The sequence below is a fragment of the Erythranthe guttata genome, chromosome 1, assembly GCF_056151865.1.
Source record: "Erythranthe guttata isolate IM_541 chromosome 1, IM_541, whole genome shotgun sequence".
Lineage (NCBI taxonomy): Eukaryota > Viridiplantae > Streptophyta > Magnoliopsida > Lamiales > Phrymaceae > Erythranthe > Erythranthe guttata.
The window spans coordinates 3,073,431-3,088,055 of record NC_142533.1 but is presented as its reverse complement, the minus strand read 5'-3'; the positions used below and the strand labels follow the sequence as shown (position 1 = coordinate 3,088,055).

General features: G+C 37.1%; 2 protein-coding genes across 2 annotated transcripts; one reads left to right on the top strand and one right to left on the bottom strand.

Moving 5' to 3' along the window:
- Positions 1-55: 55 nt before the first annotated feature.
- Positions 56-3,446, bottom strand: LOC148772585 (uncharacterized). Its single transcript, XM_088817214.1, has 2 exons — positions 1,656-3,446; positions 56-1,448 (listed from the first exon to the last, which is right to left on the bottom strand). The coding sequence occupies exon 2, from the start codon at positions 1,446-1,448 to the stop codon at positions 315-317; it is 1,134 nt and encodes a 377-aa protein (XP_088673340.1). The 5' UTR covers positions 1,656-3,446; the 3' UTR covers positions 56-314.
- A 7,690-nt stretch (positions 3,447-11,136) lies between these two features.
- On the top strand, positions 11,137-14,196 carry LOC105973836 (P-hydroxybenzoic acid efflux pump subunit). Its single transcript, XM_012998889.2, has 3 exons — positions 11,137-11,981; positions 12,141-12,308; positions 12,405-14,196. The coding sequence occupies exons 1-3, from the start codon at positions 11,430-11,432 to the stop codon at positions 14,088-14,090; spliced, it is 2,406 nt and encodes an 801-aa protein (XP_012854343.2). The 5' UTR covers positions 11,137-11,429; the 3' UTR covers positions 14,091-14,196.
- The last annotated feature ends 429 nt before the right edge of the window (positions 14,197-14,625 follow it).

Here is a 14,625-nt window from a genome sequence, read left to right as displayed (position 1 = left end):
GGTGAAAAAAATAGAATCTCTGAATTTTGATGATTTGGATCGGAGAAATTTCTAGTTTGGGAACGAACATTTTCATTTTCATTTTCATTTCCAAAGTTCCGATTTTTACATTTTCTTGAATTGTTTGTGCCGAAATCGTAATTAGTCTACGCAATGTAAAATCCGAATCAAAATCCAGGTCAGCAAGAATATTCAAAGAGAAACTTGCAGACAAATGCTTGTCAAGTACATCAGAATTCTATTTATATCAGTAATCATCGTTAGCTACAGTGTGATCAAAACCTACGACGAAAAAATTCACGAAGCGATCCGAATCAGAATCTGTTCCTATGAACTTCAAAGCAGTAATAATACGAATCGGAATCTAACTCAAAGAAGTCAGTTTCTCGTGTACAGACACCGTAGAGAACGCAAACCCGAGACGGATATACATGAAAAACCAACACCTCTTCGTTTAACCAACCCCTTGGTTTCAGGACAACGTTACTCGGTCGTATAAGCGTGCCACAGCATTCACCGACAAACCGTTCGATTTTGCATCTTTGTCGCGCCAAGTCAATCGTGTACATCTTTCTCCATTCTCCAGTGTCTAGTATCAACTCGAAAACCTCCCACGAATATTCACTGCAAGCAACGACCGAAGTCAAAGAACTCCCCATCGACAAATAATACTTCAATCCTTCTCCATAGCCTCGAGGAACGGGATTCTCGGTGAGAAATTCAGTCTCTACGTTCAAAGTTACGACATCGTTTCTGCCAAACCAATGAACAAAACCATCGGTAGTTAACGGAATATCTCTCAGAGATTTTCTAGCTGCGTCCGACAAGTGTTCTGCATCGACACTCCTCCAAGACTCGTCGACTCCGACGGTCAAAATAACGCAGTTTCGTTTACTGCAACTGTAATACGTGCGAACGACTTTATACTCCATCGACGCCTCGGCATACGCTATACCGGAATAATAGTAATTGTGGTCTTCCCATTGACTAGGAAATTGAGGGAGATAGAATCGACGTTTGGTTGCAGGGTTTAAAGTATAAAGCGCTTTACGCTTCTTCGAATCGAAGTCGAGTATCAAACCGTTGCAACTACTCCAAACAGTTGATTCGATTCCGAACTTGTACCTCAATTTAGATACCTCGACTCTGCCTTCACGCATCGCCACGAAAAAGGGGTACTCGCAGTAAGATTTCAGGATGAGGATTCCGACGGTCGAACGGCGAATGTGTTCGTATCTGAAAATACGGGTGTGGACTGTTTCGTACCATTTCTTGCAAACGAGCCTCGCCCCGTTGTGGATATCTTTAGGCGAGAGGAGTAGAAGAATGTCGAAAACTAATTCGTCTGGAAGAGAATCGAATTTCGTTAAACTCGATTTACATCTCCTCGAATAGTATGGTCGAGTACGGGTATTCGAGTATACAGTATTGCATTTCCCCCAATTCATCTGCACATGGTGAAATACAATTCGATCAAACATTTCATCATTTTGATTTTACGAACAATATTAAATGAAGAAGGAATCTGACTATTGCAGAAAAAAAAGGGGGAATTTAAATAAAGAAGGAGGATCGAAATGCAATTAGGGTTTAAGAATGATTCCTGCCTCGAATTCACAAGAAAAAAAATGGATATAAAAGAGATAGTACAGTACCTCCGAGTTTCCTTCTTCTTTAATTGCCGTCAGAGTCGGAACGATTTATAGACAGGGATCACTGCGATGACTGCGGCGGCGCCGGCGCCGGAGAATCAAATTGAAGAATTATGGATTTTTTTTTTAATCTCTCTCTCGCGCGCTCTCTCTTTCTTTCTGTTATGTTCTGTTGAGTTTGTTCAGAGTTCAGACTACAGTTTGACTGGAACAACATAAAAATGATTGGTCTTTATAATAGAGGCCAAATTGCAATTTTACTAAACTTTTGAAACTTATATTAGGGGACTGAATTGTAATTTTTCCAAACATAAAATCGAATTGGATTTAAGTTTAATTAATCCAGAAACTTTGGTTCAAATTGCAATTTTTAAAATTTCTTAAATTAAGAAATAAAACACATTTTTTTTATGAAAAAAATGAAAAAGAAAAGACAAGAGAGAGAAAATTGCGCCTTTTCCCAAAATTCTTATTCCCCTTTGAAATTGCAACGACCATCGGCAAACTCCCACCGCCATCACCGGCAATCACCTCGTCAAGCCGCCGCCCCTTCCTTCCACCACCCGCCTCCTCTGCACTTCTCGTCCCCTCCACCGCCAACTTCTCCTAGCCAATTCCACACCAGCCGATTCTTCTTTTGCAAATTTTAGAATCTTAGCTAGCTTAACAAAATTACTAAACTCTAGCCAAAGCTCTAATCGCTACCACCGCCAAAGCCCTAATCGCCACCATCGTCGGAGAAGACGATAAAAAGAAGAAAAACAACGGGGAGGTTTGGATCCGGAGGCATCAGGTACCTTGCATAATGGTGGTGGGCTACTATTAGGAGACGTCGGAGAAGACGCCAAAAAATGCAAAAAATAGATTTTTTCGTAGATTTTTTTCTCTAAAAAGCTTTGTTTTCGATAGGGCAAATATTTTCTTGGATTTTCACAGGTTGGTGATGAATTTTTCAGAAGAATAAGGAGCTTGAATCTTAACTCCAAACCGAACCTAATTTCGTCGGAGAAAATGTTGGAGTGGTGGGGGGAAGCGGAGGTTGAGGATATGGAGGGAAGTAAGGCCGGAGAGAGTGTTTGCCGGAAGGAGACGGCGGTAAGCTATATTCAGTGTATTTTTGGAAAATTGCAAATCAAACCTTGACTTAAGGAAGAAGAGGGCCTTTCTGAAACTTTAAGGGACTGAATTGAAAAAATTAAAAACTTTATTTGGGGCTTGTTTTTGAAATGTACAATATTTGGGTCTTTTCACCTCAAAAAAATCAAATCCCAGTTGCATATTTGGTGAGTGTATCACACGATATCGGAGGGGCAATGGCGTTGACTATGCAAGGGGGGAATGTGCTAATTGTTTTGACATAGGGGCATTTTTAGCCATTAGAGATTACACCGGGTGCTACATGTTAAAATCTCTTACAAATATATATAGATGAGAGAAGTAGAAAAATCTCGAACACCAATTCATCAAGAAGAGAATCGAATTTTGTTAAATTCGATTTACATCTCCTCGAATAGTAAGTGCGACTGCGGGTATCCACGTTTATACGCTTGCATTCCTCCCCACTCCACTCATCTCATCTGTACATGATGAAATACAAGTTCTCAGTTATGTAATCATTCTTAAATCTATGGTTAACTATTTAAATATTCCGATCAACCGTTTTTTTTTCGAAATTTGAACCGAAGAAGTCAGATCATTTATCTATTCCCTAATTCCTTTGTTTCTTTTACGAACAATTAAAGGACTCTGGTCATTGTAGAAAATGGGCTAATTATATAAAGAAGAATCCTAATCATCGCACGGAACCAGATATATATAGTTGATTTAATTGCATAGAACCCTTGTGTAATTTTGAATTGCTGGAAAAACATTCATGTTAAAAAATTAGCAAAGAACCCCCTATGTTATGATTTACAAAGCACACTGTCTCTTTTTTCGAAATTGGTCGTTGATTTCCACGAAATGACTGAACTATCCTTAATATTTGTATTTTTATATAAACAAAATGAGAACATAAGTTTTTTTGAAAAAACCACCTCTGTGTAATCACGAATTGCTAAAAAAACCGTTATGTTAAAAAAATTAGCAAAGACCCCCTATTAAAATTAGTCAAAGGCAATAAGGTACCTTGGGAGGCGAACGTGTGTAGCACGCGTGAAATGTACGAATGGGTGTGTCTTTTTTATGCGAAAAGACTCAAATATTGGGAAAATTACATTTTATGTCCCTAAATTTTACCACTAAAATACTTTTTGTCCCCAAACTTTTGCATTCATGAAATATGTCCTCAAACTTGCCACTTTTTAACAGTTTGTGTTCCGCCGTTAACTTCGTCAGTCAAGTTGTCACGTGGGGCGCACGTGATGCCGACGTGGCCGTCAAATGTTGAGCTGGCACCCAAATCTGTTAATGTAAACCTAATTCCAAAATTTCCCAGATCCCCAATTGTCACTTCACTCTTCACACCCAAAACCCTAGCCCTCAAACCTGGAAATTTCTTTCAATCCCGTAAACACACTCCCAAATTTACAATCAGGTCTTCAGTGTTGTTCGAAATCATATGGAGTTCAAAGTCATAAACCCATAACAAATCCCAAATTCCCAAAACCTATGTTCGAAGATAAGAACTTTGAAGAAACTTACTAAAATTGGAGATTGTTGGTCGATTTGTGATGCTTCCTTTCCACAAATGTTCAATTATTTGCGAAATTAGGATTAGGCGATCTTGTTGGTGCCGAATTTCACATCAATTTGAGGATTTCTACGAGGAATTAGGGGTAGGGTTTATCTGATCAGGTTCAGGTTCAGGTTCAATGAATTGGGGTAATTAGAAATTAAGGATTTCATAATTGAAATAGGGGGAGAGAATGATGTGTCACTCCACGTCATATTTAATCGGCGAAATCGACGTAGGGTGTAACCAGATCAATCTTAACAGCCAGGTCGATATCACGGGTGCCACATGTGACATTCCATTTAACCTGACTGCCGAAGTTAACGGCCGAACACAAATTGTTAAAAGTGGCAAGTTTGAGGATATATTTCGTGGATGTAAAAGTTTGAGGACAAAAATCATTTTAGTGGTATATTTTAGGGACATAAAATGTAATTTTCCCTTCAAATATCCTTTAACAAATTATAAATTCACCCAATAATTTTAATAAGGCCCAAAATGAAGTTCTCAAAAATTTCAATTAAATCCCCAATATTTTCTACAAAGCCATCTTCCCAAATAAACCCAAAACACCTTCTCCACCCACCCCCAACGCAACCCCCTTCCACAGACCTCTGCCGCCGCACCAACAGCACATCCGCCTCCCCACCTCAAACAAACTTCTTCATTTTAAAAACTAATTAAAAAAATTCGTTTTAGTGCGGTGTATTGCGATTCCTGATAATATGGATAATTTGTATAGCTGCAGATGCGGGTTGAGTTGTTTATGGTCCAAATCTTCTGAAATGGTGCGGCGAAGACGATTTTTTTGGGTCCGGAAAGAAAAAGGCTGAATCTTGAGTTTGAAGAGAGCATTTTTGAAAGTACTAGGGTCTGAATTTAGAAAAATTGAAAACTTCATTTCGGACATATGAAAATTTTGGGGTGAATTAGTGAATTTCGAAATTTCTAATATAAAGGGTACTAGGGTCTTTTCAAGTCCAAAAATACACGCCTAGTCACACAAACCGCGAGTGTATACCACTTCGGGCTCGCAGGGTCCTTATTGCCTTTGACTAATTTTCATAAGAGGGTTTGTGCTAATTTTTTTTTTTTTTTTCGGGTTACCAATTCAATTTTAATTTTCTAAAATTCCGATTTGTTTCCAAAAAGTACATTTATAGTTATAATTTTATTATGTAATATTTTTTATTGGTGAATGAAAAATAAAATTTGTGAATTTCGACGATTTAGATTTGAAAATTTCAAATTTTAGAAAAAATCTTTTATTCCTATTTCCAAAGTTTTGTTTTCCGATTTTCAGGAATTTGTTGGAACGAAATTAGAATTAATTTTTCACTTCTGACAGAAAATGTTAATTCCGATCCAATCCGTCCTATGAAAAATGTAAATTAATCAGCTGTAAATGTAATAATATCCCTATAATGCAAAATAAATAATAATGTCGATCGACATTATGGAATCTCATATATACGCCAATTCTGATAAAAAAAAAAGTAAAAAAAAAAATTGGGAAATCAGAATAAATCTAGAATAGTAAGCAATGTTAGAAATCGAAAATTTTCCAAATCCGGAGTTTGTGGAATTCAAAATTTATATTCGAATTTTCACCCCTAATCAAAATGTTATTGCATGAGTAGTCAGAAGTAAATGTATGAAACCAAAACCCGTCCAAAATCGATCATGTCTTTTAAGATGGCGTTTGCAAAAACTTTTTGATACAGATTATGAGTTTTTTCCTTCACATAATCTGTTTTTTCAACTATAACTTTAAAAAGCAACCATGTATCTAATCTATTTAAGTTGATTTCCCTACTAAATTTGCGAACACCCCAACTCTAAAAAAATGCTTAATTCCAATATAACTTACGATCACTAACTTTATTTTTTAACTTTTATTTTTAAACGAGCTTTTGGAAACACTAACACCTAAGTAAGAACCTAACTTTCATACATACTACATTTTATATTTATTCCAATTTTTACTAAACTCCTTATCCTTTGGCTACCAATCAGCCACAAGTTTCTTGAATGCAAGAATCTGAATCAGAACCCACTTTGGATATACTTGTGGCTCCCAAAATAAAATAAATAAAACAATTATGTTGATTGCAATTACTGGTTAAAAACACACACACACACACACAGCCCCAGTGTGTGGATCAATCTTGTCATGAATATTCAAATGGCTCCACTTCAATTTTTTTTTTAGGATTTTTATTTTCTTGCAGAAAAATGTTTTGTGACCTTTCGAGGTTCGAACAAATAAACAGATTCATGACATCATCAGACAAACAAACTCATTTGCAACTCAAAATTTAGTTGTCCCATCACAGCAATTGTGGAGGACAACGTAATAATAATAAGGGCAGATCACGGCCATCCCTGGAACATATCAAATTACGAAAAAAACCTCTCATGTTTGAATAATTACAGCCACCATTCAACTATGTATTGTCTTACGAAAAAAACCCTTTTAAATTAGGTAAATCTGACACCGTAAAAGTGGACGTATAAGACAATAGATAGTTGCTGGGTGCGATTGTAATTATCCAAACAATAGGTTTTCTTTTTGTGATTTAACTTTACTTCAGATAGGTGACCGTAATTTGTCATAATATTAAAAATAGGGAAAATTGCTCTTCGCCCCCTCAAAAGAATCATTTTTTGCACTTTGCCCTCTTAAAATACAAAAGCGAGACTGCCCCCTTCAAAATATATAACTCGGTGCATTTTGCACCAAATATGTATTTCCGGTCTAATTCTTGTCGGATTTGAGTTATTTGGAAGGGCAATTTCGTCTTTTAAGACTTTAAATGTCATTCAACATTTTTCACCCAATCTTACGATCATTATGAAGAACAAATAATAAATTCTATCGAATTGGGAAGATAATTTTTTTCTAATTTCGAAGCGAATTTCATCAAATTGGGAAGATAATTTTGTTAATTTGGAGGATTTTCAAGCTGAAAAAGTAAAATGACATATCCACCTTTAATTTGGCGAAAATTAGATTGGAAATACATATTCGGGCAAAGTGCACTGAGTCGTATATTTCGAAGGGCAAATTGCACATCACCCCCTGTAAATTTTTAATCTCACACTTTACCCCCTCAATTTTTTTAAAAGTGAATGTCCCCCTTCAAAATATTATTCTTATTGCACATTGCCCCGATAGTAAAATTCCGATGGATTATTCATTGGAATTGGGTATTTCTGTTGCACGTTGTCCATTTCAATGTTATTTTTATTGCAAGTTGCCCCTTAAAACATTACTTTTTTGCACATTGCCCCTTTAAAATGTTATTTTTGTTGCACAATGCCCTAAAAAAATTGGCTTATGGGCCAAAGTGCAATCAATATAATATTTCAAAGGTGGAATATCCATTTTTTTTAGTTTTAGGGGGGAAAGTGCGAAACAGAAATTTATTGGGGGCAAAGTGCATTTTGTCCTATTTCGAAGGCAGACAGTCTCATTTTTTTTATTTTGAGCCAAGAAAGTGCAAAAAATGATTCTTTTGAGGGGGTCAAATGCAATTCACCTTTATATATCTATATTTTTTTTTTAATTTTTTTTTTTGTGAAAATAATAAGTTGGATCCACATCAAATTAGGTACGCTGATGGGATGATGCGATGCACTCAAAAGTAAGTGACGATGGTACAATTTTCAACACATCGTGATTTTTTGGGGTATCCTAATTTGCATACATCACAATCACGATTAATCATCAATTTCTCAAACATTTTTTTTTCTTCTTTTTTAGTGTCGCGTTTATGCTAGAAAATGGAGTGTGACATAGGGGGGAATTCATTTAAGAGAGGGTCACCACTACCTTTATTTTGTTTTTTTTTTTTCCTATTTCCCTATTTCATTTCATTTATTTAAGTGTAATTTGCATGTCACCCCCTATAAATTTTTAATTTGTGCACTTTACCTCTCAAAATTTGGAAATGTAAATACCCCCTTCATAATGTTATTTTTGTTGCACATTGCTCCGATAGCAAAATTTCAATGGATTTTTCACTGGAATTGAGTGTTTTGGTTGCACATTGCCCCTTTAAATGTTATTTTGTTGTATCTTGTTCCTTCAAAATATTATTTTTCTGCATGTTACTAGTTTTCTTAAGAGAATTAAATGTTATACCTGATTATTTACACTTCATGGATTTAAACATTAAATCTACACAAAATTTCACATACACGTGTGTGTATATGTGCTTAGTGAGTAGTTATCTAATGAGAAAAGTAAAGTTTTAATCCCTCAAATTTGCACCGATTTCACATTTGGTCCTTCATATCTGCAAAAAACACATTTGGTCCCTCATGTTCAAATAATTTAATATTTTTGGTCATTTCCGTCAATTTACCGTTAATCCGTTAGTTAAGGCAGTGATGGGCACACGCTTGATTCCGTAATGACTTGACGGGATCTTGACGGAAATGACTAAAAGTATTGAATTTTGGAAACATAAGGGACCAAATGTGTTTTTTGTGAACATGGGGGACCAAATGTTAAATCGTTGCAAACTTGAGGGATGAAAACTGTAATTTTCCCGTTATCTAATCAAATCCACGATTCAAATTCACTCGGTCTAAATAATTAGATGTAGCATCTAATTCCCCGTTTTCTTAATATATGTGTAAAATTCCAAAACGACAAATATTTTGACACGAAAAGAGTATTATTTAAATTTCTTGAATATTTTTTAAGTTTCATTTTTCTTTCACCTACTAGCTAGTGTTCATCTCCAATATTTTCAACATGTGCAATTATCATTTCATTTCATTGCTTTCACCCAAAAGAATGATCTTTTGCAGCCACTTTACCAACTTTAACCAGATTAATTACTTCCTTCATACAAATCTATATAAGATTTAGGAATTAGGTTTAATTATTCAGACAACCTTAATCCAACTAATTATGCATTAGATTATTACTATCTCCTCATTGCTCCAAATTCAAACCTTTATACAAAAGAAACAAAGAGCAGTAGTACAAACTTTACTTTTCTCCCCTTTCCTTTCTTAATTATCTTACTTAATTTAATTAGGCCTAATGACAAACATTAGATTGGAGTTCGTATTATATAATATATTATATAATCCAAAGCCATCCAACCAAGATTTTGCTTTGTGCAATATATGTATAAACAATTTCACACACACAAACACACACACTTTATGGCGTGGGATCCCACAATGTAAGGTCAGAAAAGAACTGCTGCATGTTTTGCCTGGAATTCCTCCTCTCTTCCTTTTTCATATAATATTTATTTATTTACTCCAAGAAAAAGTGGGTAGATGAGAAAATTAATATATATATTGTAAATACATTCTCCACCCTCTTTTGACTCTTTTTTGATAGGAGAATTCTGGTTAATTACGTATGAATATTAGGGATAAAATTCGGACGGATCAGATCTGAATTAGTATCTTTTGAAGAAAAAAATCCAAACTTTTCCGGAAGTGAAAATCTAAGTAAAAATCCCCCGAACTATTTTTAGACGTATTAACATATATGAAAATAAAAGTGTATATATAAGTAAATATTTTAAATGCGTTAACAAGAATTCTTTGATTTAAACGAGTATTTACATAAAATTTAGTTTTTCTATAAACAAGATAGAAAACTATAATTTCTTAGTAACCAGTCATCAACAAGCTAATGGTGCCACTAATGACTTCCTAAATATATTTCAAAAAAGAAAAAAATTGTAGAGACAAAGGGTATAATTAAAGTGATTCAAAAAAGAAAGAAGAAAACTTTGCGGTTATAAAATTAATGCAAGTACTCGAAACAAAAAATATCTTAAAGACGAGGGATTTCACATTTGTACGTACCCTTATATTTAGAATACTAATGTTGGAAAAGAAAATTTCCTAATCGATTTCTTTGAGACTATGTCGTCTGAAATTTGGTGTATTCGTGTCGAAGTTTAATGCATTTTCATAGGTTTCAACTAAAATTATGTAGTCTATTAAATTTTGGCGTATTTTTGTCAAATTTTAAAGCATTTTATAGGCTTCAACTATAGTTATGTATAGAAATAGGCTAAGTATATAGTATAAATTGGATGGTTAGGTAAATTAACTAACATGTAGTATGTATCCAAAGAATTGGAATAGGGTGGGCTAACCCTTAGGTAGAATCACCAGTGATTATGAAACGCACATGCTTCCACCAAAGAAATCCACGTCTAAGCTTTATGGTACACATATGCTTGCATAAAGGATTATAGTAAAAGTATCAAAATAAGGTAAATTACGGAGGTATACGAAAAATCACCTCATGTTGGATAATTACAACCACCTCCCTCAACTATGATCTTTTTACACGTCCATCCGTGCAGTGTCAAATTTAGTGAAATTTTCTAGATTACGTGGAATATTCATCAGTTTGTACCCATGTTACCCCATTCGAGCTCCACATTATAAAACAAGATAATCATAAGATGCGTTTTTTTAGCTTGTAAATATCAAATTGTAGTCCATCAGAAACTGAATTTTTCCACAAAACGAGTACACACTAGAGAACATTTCACGGAATCCATAAGATTATGTTGAATTTGACACCATAAGATCGAGTGAACGTATATAAGAAGATTCATAGTTGATGCAGTGATTGTAATTACCCAAACAAAAGGGTATTTTCATAGTTTAACCTTACCTCAGATGTGGCCGTAATTTACCCTGTATAATTGCACATACCGAGACACACACACATGCTTCCACCAAAGAAATCCATGACTAAGCTTTATGGTATTAATACTATAGTCTATATATACATATGCTTACATAAGCTAATATAAGCGCACTAACATATGTATATCAAATTCCATGAAAATCCCAGATGCAAAAAAGCTAAAAAAAAAAAGAAAGAAAACATCTGCTTTAACGAACTTCTCGCACTAAAATATGTTGTTTTTTTAGAACTTTCGCCACGTCCAAAATTGACCCTTTGTCATCATCAAAGATCACAAACAACCAAATCTCTCTCCTTTACAAAACCCCCCTTAATTCATCTCTCCTCCAAGATATTACATCCCCATTTTTTTTCCAACACTTGAAGAAAATAATTAGCCAAAAAGAAGAAAAAAAAAATGGCGACCACTTCACAAATCCAATCCGACGACCGAGCAAGAGCCATGTGGCGGCGGTGCCTCGGCTCGGCCTTCCGTACCTCCCTGGCATGCACCATAGTGGGCCTAGCCACCCTCTTCGGCCCGAAGGCCTTCAACCGCCAGGTGGCGTTCCCGGCCTTTTCGTACGTGACGGTGGTTCTCATAGTCACGGACGCGACTCTAGGGGACACCCTGCGCGGTTGCTGGATGGCGGTGTATGCCACCGTGCAGGGCGTCTGCCCGGCCATCCTCAGCCTGTGGCTGATCGGGCCGGAGCGTCTGACCGCCACCACCACGTCCGTGGTGGTGGCGATCAGCGGCTTCGTGGTGGCTCTGCCGGAGAACACCCACTTGATATCGAAGCGCATCGCGCTCGGGCAGATTGTGATTGTGTATGTGATCGCTTTTATCAACGGGGCGGAGACGGAGCCCATTATGCACCCGATTCGTGTCGCGGCGAGCACCGCGCTTGGGGTGGCGGCTTGTGTTTTGGCCTTGTTGTTGCCTTATCCTAGCTTGGCCTTTTGTGAGGTACGTATATATAATTATATATATATAACTAATCAAACCAACTTGCATGGACAACTTCTAGTGGTGCATGGAGTTTGCATGTATATATATATAAACCCTAGTAGGCCCTCTATTTAATCGAATATGTAAATTGACATTTTTATCCCTCATCAATTTCAGGTGAGAGAAAATTGCAAATTGTACATAGAAAATGCATCAGAAAGACTAAAGCTATTTGTGAAGGCCTTCTCAGCAGAAGACAAGTCATCACCTAAGGCCTTAATCTCACAAGCCAAGTCTTTAAACAAAACAGGAAATAAACTTCTCCACAGCATTAAATCGAAACAAGTAAGCTAATTTACGCATCTTTTTCGTTACATATTCATCGGTTTGTTAAATATTACATACACTGTACTAATCGAACATCGAAAATTCTTTCCGCAGGAAAGCATGAAGTGGGAAATAATCCCGACGAGGTTTTTCAAATCACACGACGAGAATCCAGGAGAAACGTTACAAGGCCTCGAAACAATCTTGAGAGGAATGGAGAACGGTCTCGAAAACTGCTCCGAGTTTCAAGTCGGGCTACTGAATTCCGAGCTCAAAAAAGATTTAATCGGTTTAGAGGAGCAAATATTGAACCAAGTCAAAAGCATGTCGCCGAAAAACTCGAACGAAGAAGCAGAATTAAAGGGAAATAACAACAAGTTCCTCCAAACACTTCACGCGAACACGATAATCCCGTCGATTAGCTTCAAAGACTTGCCTTCTTTGTTCTTCATTTTCTGCCTCAAACTCCTCCAAACAAAATCGTCACAAGCACCGAATAATATTAACTCGCCGAAAAAGAAAGAATTATGGAGCAATTACAACCCGATCACCATTAACAGAAAAAGACTAATGCCCGCTCTAAAATGCGCGCTTTCGTTAGGGTTTGCGGTCTTTTTCGGATCGATATATAGCAAGGAAGACGGGTTCTGGTCCGGCCTGCCGGTAGCGATAAGCCTGGCGGCATCGAGGGAGGCTACGTTCAAAGTGGCGAACATCAAAGCTCAAGGCACGGTTATCGGAACCGTGTACGGAGTAATAGGCTGCTTCGTTTTCGAGAAATACGTCAAAATCAGAATCGTTTCTCTCTTCCCGTGGTTTATTTTCTGCAGCTTCTTGCGGCAGAGCAAAATGTACGGCCAGGCTGGCGGAGTTTCCGCGGTGATCGGCGCGGTGCTGATTTTGGGGAGGAAGAATTTCGGCACGCCAAGCGATTTCGCTATCGCCAGGATCGTGGAAACGTTTATCGGGTTAACTTGTTCGATTATGGTGGATATTCTCTTGCAGCCTACAAGGGCGTCGGTTTTGGCTAAAGTTCAGCTCACGAAGAGCCTCAAGGCTTTGCACGATTCTGTCGGCTTCGTCGATCTCAGCTTCTCGAATAAATTCAGCTTCGAAGAAACGACGAAGAAGCTGAAATTCGAAGTGAGCGAGCTTGGGAAATTCATCGAGGAAGCTGACGTGGAGCCCAACTTCTGGTTCTTGCCTTTCCATAGTGGTGGATACAGTAAGTTAAAGGCGTCGCTTTCGAAGACGGTGGATCTATTGCTTTTCGGGAGCTGCGCGCTTAAATTCCTCGAAAAGGAGTCGAAAGCAATCGACGGCGGGGTATGGAAAGAGGCCGCGGCGAAAATGGAGAGTGATCTCAACGTGCTCAAAGACGCGGTTTGCTCGGGGATCAAGTGCTTCGAGGAGGTTAGTTTGGTAAATTCGATCGCGGCAGTCGAGAAGGAGTACGGGAAGCGGAAGAGCGCGGTCGATCTCGAGATGGGGAAATCGGGGAAGCCGTACGCGATCCAGTGGACGGAAGCGAGCGACAACGAGATCAAGAAGAGCGTCGATTCGTTTCTCGAGAATTTGGATGGGCTTGTTGGCTGTATTGGAGAAGACTATCTGCTGAAGAATCAGGTGATTTTGAGTTTGAGTTCGGTAGTTTTCTGCATGCATGGGATATTGAAAGAGACGAGAGAGATTGAGAAGGCGGTTAAAGAAGTTGTGCAGTGGGAGAATCCTTCTTGCAGGGTTGATTTGCGTGACATTTCGTGTAAGCTACGCGCTTTGGAGAAGAGTGCGGCCGTTTGAGTTTGAAGTGTTTTGGGAATTTGATCGTTTTCTTTATTTTTCAATTATTGTAAATCTCAACAATAATTTTTAATAATCACAAGCGCCGCACAGGATTTATTTGTTTCTTTTTTTTTTTTTTTGGGTAAATTTTACTTTGGTTTACTTGGACCCTGATTTTCACTTGGGTTCTGATGTTACGGTCCAACCGATCAAACGAAACCGGACAAGACAACGGTTTGCGGTTTAACCGATCGATTCGGTCCGAGTTTCAAAACACTGATTGGAATTGTATCACTATATCCTCTTATGCTCGAAAAATTGGCCCAATGCCACAATTTTTATTTTTAGCACACTACTTTTTCTTTTTGAGTTATTATAAGAGAATCCCTGCATAATTTCTAATTGTCGAAAACACTTTTATGTTAAAAAAATTAACAATAACCACCCTATGTTACGTTTTACAAAGCAAACAACTCTTTACATTAAAATTGGTTTTTCACTTAAATGAAATGACAAAATTACCTTTAATAATTTTCTAAAAAAAATTTAATTT